At 54.2% G+C, this 12,286-nt stretch overlaps 1 protein-coding gene across 1 annotated transcript in view; it reads left to right on the top strand.

Annotated features, from left to right (window-relative positions):
• CLIP1 (CAP-Gly domain containing linker protein 1) overlaps positions 1–12,286 on the top strand; it is an 89,509-nt gene that overhangs the window by 47,155 nt on the left and 30,068 nt on the right. The window contains exons 9-13 of the mRNA XM_053669949.1: positions 6,249–7,193; positions 8,664–8,780; positions 10,580–10,637; positions 11,105–11,188; positions 12,113–12,269. Of these exons, the coding sequence (XP_053525924.1) occupies positions 6,249–7,193; positions 8,664–8,780; positions 10,580–10,637; positions 11,105–11,188; positions 12,113–12,269 (1,361 nt within the window). The remainder of the gene's footprint in view (positions 1–6,248; positions 7,194–8,663; positions 8,781–10,579; positions 10,638–11,104; positions 11,189–12,112; positions 12,270–12,286) is intronic.

Here is a 12,286-nt window from a genome sequence, read left to right on the forward strand (position 1 = left end):
GGAAGTTTTCCCAAGCTGTGTCATTTCACTCCCAGGAGACTTAGAGGGCCCTGGGAGTCCCAGACCGATTGCCTTTGGTGTGAGTGCCCCCTGCTGGCCTGTGCCTGTCCTTGCAGCCGACTAGACACTGAAACTAGGCTTTTGTTGAGGTATTTTCCCTAATGTTTGAAACGAGAAGGCAAGCCTTCTTCAGTGAAAAGACTGTTTTAAGTTTATTATCTCGAAGTGAGGTGTTTCGGGATCAGTGCTACTAGGTGTGTAGGTGTTTTCCTTTCCCACCTGCCCTCTGCTTAAGACCAGGCGCCCAGTTCAGATCTTAACCAAAGTCAGCTCCAAATCCTGGCTCCTTGGTGCCCCTTGCCAGAAACCCAAAGACTTTGTACTTGGACTTGTCACCCCAAGAGAACACAACTAAAACAGAGCGTTTCTGCCCCCCGCCTGCCACCGAACCCTGGCACGGCCTCCGTTCGCAGGGCTCCTTTCTGTGCAGCTACTTCAGTGATCTGGGTCTCGCTGCCCCCCCCCCCCATGGGCTCCCGCTGCCTCTGCTGCGTTTGCATGGGCCCCGCCCGCCTCGCTGTGCGCTTCCTGCAGAGCCTCGCTTTCCCTCAGTCCTGTCCCGGGGCTGCCCTGGCGGGGCTGTGTCTGATTCCGAGGAGGGACCCGCTGAGCCAGGGGGGCTGCCCTGCTCGGTGTGGCGTGTCTCCTGCGCACACGGCATGGAGGCGCACGCCGCGTTCCCGTGCTGCTGGCTGTGCGGGGATGGTTGTCGTCCCGCCTCGGTGGGATCTTGCCGCATCGCCCGAATGGGCTCGTCAGGGGGACAGGATCCCATTCGGTGGATGCTGGCTTTTTGTCCTGACGCGGTGACCTTTCCCCCACGGGCCATCGAGCTCAGTGTCCCAAGGACGGGGAAGGCTTTGTGCCATTTGCTCTTTGAATTTCAGTGTCCGAGGCTGGGACCCCAGTGACATAGGTCTGGATTAGAGTCTCCTTGTGACAGCAGGTAGACGGAACAGCTTCTGTCCAAGGCACCCAGGGACAAGGGACACGCACACATAGCCAGACAACCCGGTTCTCAGTGTTGTCACTTCCGTGGCGTGTGAGAGGTGGAGCGGGGGAGGCTCCGTGTCAATGTTCATGACGGCCTCCACCTGCCTCACAGGCAGAGTGAGCCCTGCGACGTGCCGCGTCCCCAGAGCAAAGGCGCTCGAACCTGACGCGTCCTCCTGCCACTGAGCCTCTGCACGGCCTTCTGTCACTTTATTTAGAGTTTGCTGTTTCCTCGTTGCCCACGACGGCCCAGACCGATAGGTCTGAGCAGTTAGAACCACAGAATGTTGGGGTTAATACACAAGTGACTAGAAGCTTCCAGGAACAGCGCTCTCTGGTTTTTACCAGTCGATGATGCTAAACCCCTCACATGGGAAAGGTGAGGGGGAAAGAGGTGCCTTCACACTGATACTGAGTTCCTTTGATTAAGGTTCCTTTGATTAAGGTTCCGCTGCACTTAAACCTGTTACACACAGACCGTCTGGTGGCGTGGTGGGGGGGAGTCTCCGAGGGTCTCAGATGCGGAGTTGCGACTCACGCCTTTGGGTCAGTCAGTCCCCACTCCTCACTCACCTCGGAGCTGATAATCACTGCATCCTGAGAGCAAGACCTAGAGTCCAGTTCTGGCCAGACTTTTCTCCAGCTCTGAGCCTCAGGGACGGAGGCCGTGGAACATAATTAGTATTGAATTTGCTTTTTTTTTTTTTTAAATCTGATCCCCCCCCCCACCGGTGACAAACAGCCTTTAGAAAAGCCACTGTTGGAAAGAAGTCAGAGCTTTAATGGCTCTCGCCTGTCAGCTGTGAGAGGTTGCCCAGCTCCTCGGGTCCTTCTCACTCGTCTCAGCAGAGGCCGCTGGGGTGACCTCAGCTCGGGTTTCTGGGTGCCCTCCATGAGGTGTCACGCGTGACCCTTGGTCATGTCAAGCTTATGCTGAAGTGGAAGTTCCTGCTCGGGGCTTTACTGAACCCCGACAAGATGTAGCCCGTTCCCTCCCCGTTTAGATGCTAGTGCATATCCTGAGGATCAGCCTCCTTTTTACCAAGTCAGTTGCGTACGCATCAGTGTCAAAGGACTGTTGGGGGCGGAGGGGAAGTGGAAGCTTAGAGGAATATTAACGGTTCTAATGTGTGCTGATAAACTTCACTTATCAATGTAACTTGTATTTGCTGCATGCCTCTGACTCCTTTTCATCCTGCCTCGTGTGTTTTCCACTTTTCCTTTCCAGTAGACTAGCTCATGCCCCCGCCCACCTCCTCCGAGTGGCGTTGGCGTCCGTCCTCGCCCGACCTCCCATCTCACTCCTGCCCTCGGCCCCTCCCTCCCCGCTGCCCGTCCTGTCCGCTCACCCGTGGGCGGGTGGCGCCGGGGGCCCAGCCTGCATGCCGCTGTCCCCCCTCTCGTGCTGGCACGTCACAGTGGCACCGCTGTGTTCTCTCCCTCTTCCTTTTTACTAACAGACGCAGACCAAACTGGAGCATGCCCGCATTAAGGAGCTTGAACAGAGCCTGCTCTTTGAAAAGACCAAAGCTGAAAAACTCCAGAGGGAGTTAGAAGACACTAGGGTAATGGTTTCCACTGTTTGACGAAGCCGAGCCGCGCGTGCGAGTGGTGGGCGCCCCGGGTGGCGCCCCGGCGTGGGCCCGAGCCCTGACCCAGTGGTTCGACCCGAGTTTGGTCTCGGTGCCCCTCATGAGCTTAGACGGATGGGTAGGCACAGGAGGTCCATGTCAAACCTTTTGTCGAAGGTAAAGACTCGTTCCTTTGCTTAACTCAGCCCAAATCGAGATGGGGAGCCCCACAGCCATACACACTGCGGGCGCCCCCAGATGCCATGGAGGCTCTTCGGGTGGGTGCCTTGGAGCACCTGTCTCCAGCTGGCCGCAAGCAGACGATTGTCCTCACAGTCCCATGTCCCGGTTACTGGGCTCTCTAGCTCATTTTTGTCATTGTTCCACTTGAGCTGTCTTCTGCCTTCTTCCCTGGCCCCGGGGGAAGGGCGTGGAAACACTGAACCCCCACTCACGGGTGTTGGGGGCGCCCCCCTTGATGCCAGGTCTGTCTTTGAGTTTCTCTCCTTTCTGCGGCCCCGGAGGTTCAAGTCCCAGTTGTCAGGAAGGAAAGGGGAGTTGGGAACAGAACGGCTTCTTACCGCCCCCACCCGCTTGGGGCCACGGCCCTCCCCGTTTCTGCCTGCGCACCAATCGGAGCGCCCACACAGCGCTTGCTACGCGCCAGGCACTGTTCCCAGTGCCGAGTGAGCGTGTGCGTAGCCCCACCACGACCCCAGGCGGGAGCTGGTGGTATCTTCCCGTTTTGCAGGTGAGGACATTGAAGCACAAAGAGGTTAGGTAATTTGCCTGAGGTCACACAGCTGACAGTAAGGTGGAGGCAAGGTTTGTGTCTCGGCCGTCTGGCCTGGAGTCTGTGCCCTTCACCACAGGCAGTCTGTCTGTTCCAGGAGCAGTTTGTGCAGAACCACTGAAGGAATAATCCGAGTCGTTTGCATGGAAGAAGACGTGTGTGTGTAGACACCTCTCAAATCACGCACTCGACTGTCGATGGCTGAGTTGCCTTCATCCTTAAATTGAAAATACCAAAGATTACTCTCTCTGACCAAACACTGGCACTCTGATTTTTTTTTCTTTTGAATTATTAGCATTTTTAGAAATTTCTCCTCTTGGGAAATCATTGATCTAAAAAATCTAGATCATTGCGTGATTTTTTCCTTCTCCAAATCATGCTTTTATTTTTTTAAGAAAAAAGGAAATGGCCTCAGTCAGCCTCAGAACTAAAGCTCTCTCCTGTGTGTTTGGGGAGAGAAGTGTCCTCGTGGCTCCGTGCTCCTCCTCCGTCGCCCGAGAGCCGGACGCGGCCTGGGAAACAGAAGGGTCTGAGGGTCAGAGTGTTGAAGGGGGTATTTCCTTACTTCTGAACGCCTCTCCCAGACTGCTTTGTCAGCCAGCGGCTTTGATACTTTTTATTACTATTGTTACTATTATTAAGGCGTCTGTTCACGGCATGGCCGGTCACATATTTCAGATCTGAGCCGTCATTTTCCTGTGAGTAGTCTTGTCTCCTGTCCATCCTCACTCCGGGTCTGTCAGGTGGGAGACTAACCCGGGACCCATGCAGGTCCCCCCCCCCCACCAGATTCCTTTCTGGAGGCACTTGGACCCCTCTCGGCCCCCGAGTCCAGTTTGTGAGTGGCGAGCTCAGGGCCGTCGCGATGACGTCAGCCCGGGTAAGACACGGGGCTGACTCTCCGGGCCTCAGAGCAGCTGGGGAGGTGGACGCAGATCCGCTCGCTTCGCCCGAGGGCGGACTGTGGGGAATAAAGTAAAAAATGGGTGGAAACACACCATTTCTCGCCGCCACCTGTCATTTTTGACTCGGCATTCCCCAGTTGGCCTGCTCCGTTCTGATTCTGAGCCGCCGCCCTGTTGGACTTGTGGACGTTACGGACCTTGTAGCGACGGGGCTTTAACTAATGGTTCCTGCCTTACTGTGGGACGACAGGCTCCCAAACTGCCCCGTCCCGCTCCGCACTGCTCCGCACCGCTCCGCACCGCTCCGCACCGCGGAAGAGGCGTGTCTGTGAGTTAATAACGCCTTTGACCTGAGGCAGCGATGGCACTGAAACGCCGCAGTTGCAGTCCCCTCCGAAATGTCCCCGGACTCCATCCTGTGGTGCTGGAGAGCAGAGCGCGCTTCTCCCACCCTTTTGTGGGCACCTTAGTCCTTATCGCCGTCACGGCCTCAGGGTGGACAGAGGGCTTTCTGTCCCTCCCGACGGTGCAGGAGGGAGTCGCCCTGCCCAGTAGATTGGATGGTTGAAGCCCGGGACTCCCTGGCGTGAGCAGGTCCCTCCGTCCCCTTCTGTTTCCCAGGCCACGTGAGGAAACTTGGTTCCCGAGGCTGCTGTTCCCCGCACGTTTTGTGCGGCGGTCTGACTGCCTGCCGGCGGCAGAGGGAGAGAATTTCCTGAGGGGAAAAGGGGCACAGGTTATGAAAGTGTTTTTCTTAGCCCTGGGACGCTTGTTTAAAAGAAGCAGCCCTGGGTCCTATCCCAGAGCTGAAATAGAATCAAAGTACGAGGCTGTGACAGGGACCTGCATTGCAGACCTGCCTCCCCGGTGACTCGTGTGCACCTGCGGCCTGAGAACCACTGGGTTGGGGGAGCCAGAGAAGCACATCGGGGTGCTGACAGAATTAGAGAGCCCAAAGGGGGGTGCGGTATAGGATGCTTATGTATCATTGCAGGTAAGTGGTCGTCCTTCCACTGTCACTGTCTTTAAAGGTTAGTGAATTAACTCGGCGTCCAGTTGAGGCTTTTATTCTACAGTCAATGCCATAGCCCTTGAAACGCTCAATAGGGGATCTTACACCTTTGGTACCAGTGCTATTCCGTACACGTATAATATGAGCCACGTGTATACATATATGATCAGACGAGTTCTGCTGCTCACGTGAACATACTATTGTAAGATAAAAAGAAACGGGTGAGATTAACAATACGTTTTATGTAAACAAATATGTCCAGAACACGATCACGACCACCGTCCTTCCCTCGCGTGATCAGCACAGAGCCCTTCACTAGACAGTCGGTGTTCGTCTCTCTCCCGTCTTCGGAATCGGACGTGTGTTTCGCACTGGCGGCCCCTGTCACCCCACACGAGCCCCGCGCCGAGTGCTCGGCGGCCGGGTGTGGCTCCTGGCGGCCCGCAGACCCTCCCCGTCGGGGCGAGAAGCCTTACACACCCTGTAATGTGGACTGTGTAAGCGGGGTAGGAAACACAGGCAAAGCAAGGAAGTCTGCCTTCCGGCAGGCAGACACCCTTGAGAACTTTGAAAGTTACCGCTTCCGTTAGATACCTACCAGTTAATGGCTATTTCCCCAACTGCAGCTTCTTTGGAGGAAAAAGAGATATTTGGGGAATTAAACTCAACATCGGTTTTAGATTCCCTTAGTCTCTCAAAGGCAGAAGTTCGCCAGAGATTTTAGCTCTGAGTGGGAGCTAGGATTGGGCCTAAGCCAAGACTTAGGAGTGAGGGGCAGGTGAACACACAGGTGTTCGGGGTCGTTTGGCTGCTGCCTTAAGGTGGGGTAGAGATTTAAGGTCTTCAAAGGTAAAGAAAACCCTCAGTGATCCGTCACTTAACTGATCTGTCTTTCTTTGGACTGCTGTCAATAGGTGGCCACAGTGTCAGAGAAGTCGCGCATCATGGAGCTAGAGAGAGACCTAGCGTTGAGAGCGCAGGAGGCAGCCGAGCTGCGGAGAAGGCTAGAGTCCAGTAAACCCGCCGGGGACGTGGACACGTCACTGTCCCTCTTGCAAGAGATAAGCTCTTTGCAAGAAAAGTTAGCAGCCACCCACACCGACCACCAAAGAGAAGTCACTTCCCTGAAGGAGCAGTTTGGAGCCCGGGAAGAAACCCACCAGAAGGAGGTGAAGTCTCTCCAGGCCGCTGCGGAGAAGCTCTCCAAAGAGAACGAGTCGCTGAAGAGCAAGCTGGAGCTCGCCAACAAGGAGAGCGCGGACGTGATCGCGCTGTGGAAGTCCAAGCTGGAGACGGCCATCGCGTCCCACCAGCAGGCGATGGAGGAGCTGAAGGCGTCCTTCGGCAAGGGGGCCGGGGCAGAGACCGCCGCCCTTGCCGAGTTAAAAACGCAGATCGAGAAGGCGAGACTAGAGTACCAGCACGAGATAGAAAACTTGCAGAACAAACAGGACTCCGAACGGTCCGCTCACGCCAAAGAGATGGAGGCCGTCAGGGCCAAGCTGACGGAGGTCATTAAAGAGAAGGAGAAGAGTCTGGAGGCCGTCAGGTCGAAGCTGGACAGAGCCGAGGAGCAGCATCTGGTGGAGATGGAAGACACGCTGAACAAATTGCAGGAAGCGGAAGTAAAGGTAAAGGAGCTAGAGGCCCTGCAAGCCAAATGCAGTGAACAAACCCAGGTCATTGATAATTTTACATCACGGCTCAAGGCTGCTGAGGAAAAGCTCTTGGACCTTGATGCGCTTCGGAAAGCCCATTCGGAAGGTAAATCAGAAGTCGAGACGCTTAGCCGGCAGCTTGAGGCGGCCGAGAAGCAGATTAAAAGTTTAGAGGTTGAAAAGGAGGCTGAGAGTGGCAAGGTGCGTATGGACGTCCTGCATCTTTCTCTTTTCCATGTGTTACTCTTCTGTTGCTTCATGTGTTGTTTTTGAGTTGAGACAACTGCTCATCCAAGTTCCTGATTTAATCAAGACAAATTGCTTGGTGCTAATGCACTTCCCAGCTGAGTATAGTATCTTCTGAGTGTCTGGGGCGTGGTTTCATCTGAGGAGATTTGGGAAGATAATGGCTTAGTTGTGTGAGTTTGTTTTGGTTTCCTGTGTCCCAGGCAGTGTGTTACTTTATCTCTGAGGTCCTGTGATCTGCCGTCAAAGCGCAGTTCTGGCCTAGAGTCTCCTTTCAAAAGAGAGGACTCCCTAAGTTGATGGTGTTTGGGTGGAGGAATGAGTGAATTAGACAGAGAGTCGGACAGTCACCCCCTTTCTCAGCTCCAGGATTGCCTCCCCTGTGAGGTCATACCTGAACACAGAGCACAGACTCCGCATGCCACTCCACTGTCATGCGTGAGCACACTCTGATGGGCGGCGGTCACGGCCGAGTGACAGCAGAGGGCCCAGGGCCCCTGCACTGCCACGCACGTCCGTCTGCAGTTTTTCCTATGCCACCAGGACGCACTGTTTCCCGCCGTGTGGAGAGAGACCAGAAGCACAGGGTCAAAGCCATGGTCAAGGCCGTGGAAATGGTCTGGGACATCCACCAGCCGCATTTCTTGCAGCTGCGGGTCGTGCCCTCTCCCACTCCCCCACCGCCAGTTGGGGTGCTGGCGCCAGCGCCGAACATTCTGAACTTTTTGCAGGAGAAGCTGCTCTGTTGGCGGTGAAGGGAGGGTGGTGAGGGGTGAATGGGAGGACAGACAGACAGCAAAAAGTAACCTCAGTTGAAGGTGATAAACCACTTACAGGAAATTTTCCTCAAATCTCCTCAGTTGGTCCCAAATGCCAATCAAAATACAAAAATTAATTAGTGGGGAATATGTAACTAATGGTCTACTTTTTTCACATCAAGATTTAATGAAAGGCCATTTCTGATGATTCTCATCTAGTGCATTTTTAAAAGTACATTTTTATGTTAAATGTCAAAATACGGTAGGCACATAAAAATACAGAAAACGGTAACATAGAGCACATGTATCCGTCATTTCTATCTTAAGGTTTTAAAGTCCAGGAAATGAAATTGCGCAGCCAACTCACTTAGAAAGTAAGCATCTGGACTTTCTGCTCTAAATCATGCCAATGTTCCAAATTTAGGTGCAAAAAGCGACTCTATTTTGATGATCTTAAAACAGCCACGGGGCGCTCATACATGCAGAGCTGGCTGTGCGAAAAGCCGCCGGTTTCTCAGAGTTAGAAAAAGGGAATGGCTCCCCCTCCGTGCCTGTGTCCCGTTCAGTTGTGTCTGGTTGTCTGTTTCTCATCTTTTTTCCGTTTGCTTTTTGTTTCTCATTTTTTGCATTTGTTCATTTGCTTCTGCACCACCTCGCCGTACGGTAGGTTAGTAGCGTCACCAAAGAGCTGCAGGGGAGAGAGCTTGCGCTCGGTAGACTCCAGGAGCACGCGAGCGAAGTCAGTCGAGCCAAAGAGGTTTTGGAGAAAGAGCTCCAGACTCTGGTAAGTGCCTGTCGTGCGTCCGAGACCCAGCGTCTCCTGCTGTCCGGGTTCTTGTGTAGAAACAAAACTCTCCGTAGAGAAGAAGCATCGCGCCCATTTCTTCTTTCTCATTCAAAGTGTGGATTTAAGTTGAATGTGTTGGTAACTGGCTGACAGATACCTCGAGAGGACTCACATCAAACCCAAACTAGGAGTGAGAGTAGGTCTCACAGTCGCTCCCCCCACCCGGTCTGCGGGGACGCGTCCCCAGACCCGCAGTGGACGCCCGCAGCGCAGGTAGGACCGCACCCACCCTGCTTTTCCTGTCCCCACTCAGCTGCAGTGCACTTGTCAGGCATAGCGAGGGGTTGAACCATCACTGACAGTGAAATAGAGCAGTTACCACGGCGTGCCATAACAAAGCTACGTGATCCTTCCAGGACCCTCAGCCAGGCCCGGTGCTTTCTGGTGCAGAACGTGGCCCGTAGTCAGGAGTGTTTTCTGCTCCTGTCTCCCACCCGCGAAGGCAGAGCCTTTTCTGTCCGAACGAAGCGCTCGGTGGGTGCGGTGGCCATGACCTCTGGGGTTTGAGCTTCTTTCTCCTTCACAGCCTCACGGGTGGAAGGTTCACCCTTACCTCAGTGCAGTTTCTTTTTCCAATCGAGTCGAGAACGTCCACCTTTTTACTTAGAGGAAGCACCTCGTGCTCCTCTTGTGTCTGCATTGCCAGCATGGCTGCTCTTATGCTTTGTGGCCATTGTGAGTGCAGTCAGGGTGACGTGACCACGGGCCCTGTGATGCCATGACAGTGGGTCTGGTGACCGACAGCTGCCGAGTGACTGACAGGCCGGTCGAGTACACAGGGTGGCGGGGACAAAGGATGGGTCGCATCCGGGCAGGGTGGAGCGGGGCTGTACGAGGTGCCAGCACAATAGTCCCAGCAGCACACGGTTTACAACTTAAGAATTGTTTACTTCCGGGATCCCCCGTTTAACATTTTCGGGCCTCATTTGACCATGGATGACGGGAACCGTGGAAGTGAAACTACGAAAACTGGGGAACTTCTGTACTTCACGCAAATAATCCGTCCTTTGTATCTGGCACGTTGTGGGCGACTTAGTTTTACAGGCACGGGGGCCTTCCAAGTTACACACCAGCACACTGGGCCCCTGTGCAGCGAGGTCACGCACTGTGCCGCCTCCGCCTCCTGCCTGGCGGCAGCGAGCCCACTGGCTGCCCCGGACCACCCGCGCCCCCTTAGCAAGGCGGGCGCTAGGGCAGCAGACCCAGAGAATTCATTTCCCTCTTACAGCTCAGCTTATTCACCTCAGGACATCATGTTTCCTTTCCTATATCCTCGATCCTTAATCCCAGGTCGTAAGACACATTTTTTCCCACTGTTCTCCCTTCTCCCTTGTCTCCTGCGTCACAAACCTGAACTTAATTGGGGCTGATGACCATGAGCGGCACCCACACGTGTCGGGAAAGGAAAGTTGTAGGTTTACAAGAAACTAGGTAAGAGGAACATGTACCACACGCGTACACACTTGCATATGCTGAAATAAGCGCGCACGCTCACACCGTACAGATGCGTGTGCCTACCTGGGCACGCACACGTGCCGACCTCACTGGGTGTGTGTGAGCACAATGCACAATACGCACATGGCAGTGGTTGGTGCCGACACGTCCTGAGTGTGAGTTGGTTTTAACCAGACGAAAGCAGCCAGCGAGAGTAGACGGCACAGTTATACCTGATTGAAACTTTCAGTTTTTGTAATCTGAAGTATTTCTATTCTGAGTATCAATTCTTTTTTCTTTAGAGAGAAAAGTTTGCCGATGCTTCAGAGGAGGCGGTCTCTGTTCAGAGAAGTATGCAAGGTATGTGTCTCTAACGCACTTGCCGATGGTTCTTCTGAGGAGCACAAAGCCCAGGCCGCCCACGTCGGACGGCGCTCCCCTGGGGGCCCTGCAGCGCCCAGTAATACTGCATCCCTGACGTCCCGAGGCCTCAAATGCCTGCTGACATTCTCCTTCTCTTAAAGTTTGTTTCATATTAAAGTGCAGACATGCTTGGGCAGAGCGCTATCTGACCTAAGCTGTCGTCACTGGTGGCTCCGCTGAGCGGAAGTGGGAGGGGAGGGTGCTGCCGGGTCCTGGCCACACCTGCAGACCCGGGTGACCGAGGAGACATGTGCCTGTCGCTCCGGCAGGGTCACCGCCCAGGGTCTGAGTAGCGAGGGGACTTCTGACCTCAAGCATGTGATTGACTTGATTGTAAGGCAGCCAAGTCTTTGATGGCTTGTTAAATAGGAAGTATATTAAACTTTTAACTTTCTCCTAAATAGAAACTGTAAACAAACTACACCAAAAAGAGGAGCAGTTCAACGCGCTGTCTTCTGAATTGGAGAAGCTGAGAGACAATTTAACAGGTAAGAGGGCGTCTCCGGTTCCCAGACATCGAAGGTGGCGGGCTTCCTGGGAGTTGAGGTGGTTGCAGTGGGACAGCAACACCTCCCACCATGTGCACCTTCGTCCCCCTTTATGCCGACGTGATGGGGTCGAATGCTGGCTTGAGGTCTGGAACCTCCCATGAACCTCTCCGCCCTGTCCTCAGACAAGGCACTGTCGGCCCGTCCCTGCACTCCCACTGCTGTCCTGGGTCCTGGCCGTCCCTCCCCCATCTGAGCCGCTGTGACAGCTGGCTGCCTGCTCTGCCTGCGTCTGCCCTTGTCCCTTTCATTCTGTTCTGAGTGCAGTGGTGAGAGTGACCCTTCAGCACCCAGCCATCTGATGTCACTTCTCTGCTCAGGGTCACTGGGGGCTCCCGTTTCACACGGAGGGAAGGAGGCTGTGGTCCTGACTGTCGCCGGGCCCTTCTTTCTCCCTGGTTTCATCTCCTTTCGCCTCTCCCTTTGTTCTTTCCGCCGCTCCAGCCCTGGTGGCTTCCTTGGAGACACCTGCCTGTCAAGCTTGCTCCTGCCCCAGGTCCTTTGCACCTGCCCTCCCCTCTACCTGCAGGCCTCTCCCCTCAACTGCCTTCAGGTCTTTGCTGAAATGTCACATCTCACGGGGCCTATCTCAGATTTGCCCACCCCCCAACTTCTTTCGAGCTTCTTTCTCTGCTTGTATTGTTTTTTTTTTCTTAGACCTTAGCACTGTCATTATACTGTTTGTTTTCTCGATTGATCTTGTTTATTGTCTGTTTTGGTTTTTTTGTTTGTTTGCCGGAGTATGATGTCCACAGGGATTGCTCTAGGCATCTGTTCCCAAGGCCAGACTTGGCCTGCAGGGTGCAGGTAGCAAGTCTTCGCTGACTGTAACACCACAGCTGATTTTTTTCTGTGTGTATTCAGACATGGAGGCCAAGTTCAGAGAGAAAGACGAGAGAGAAGAGCAGTTGATAAAAGCCAAAGGAAAACTGGAAAACGACATCACAGAAATCATGAGAATGTCAGGGGACAGCTCCTCTCAGTTGACAAAAATGAATGACGAGCTGCGTCTGAAGGAGAGGTATGTACGGACGTTGG

Source organism: Artibeus jamaicensis, unplaced genomic scaffold (genome assembly GCF_021234435.1).
Source record: "Artibeus jamaicensis isolate MK-2021 breed Jamaican fruit bat unplaced genomic scaffold, CSHL_Jam_final contig_525, whole genome shotgun sequence".
Taxonomy (NCBI): Eukaryota; Metazoa; Chordata; class Mammalia; order Chiroptera; family Phyllostomidae; genus Artibeus; species Artibeus jamaicensis.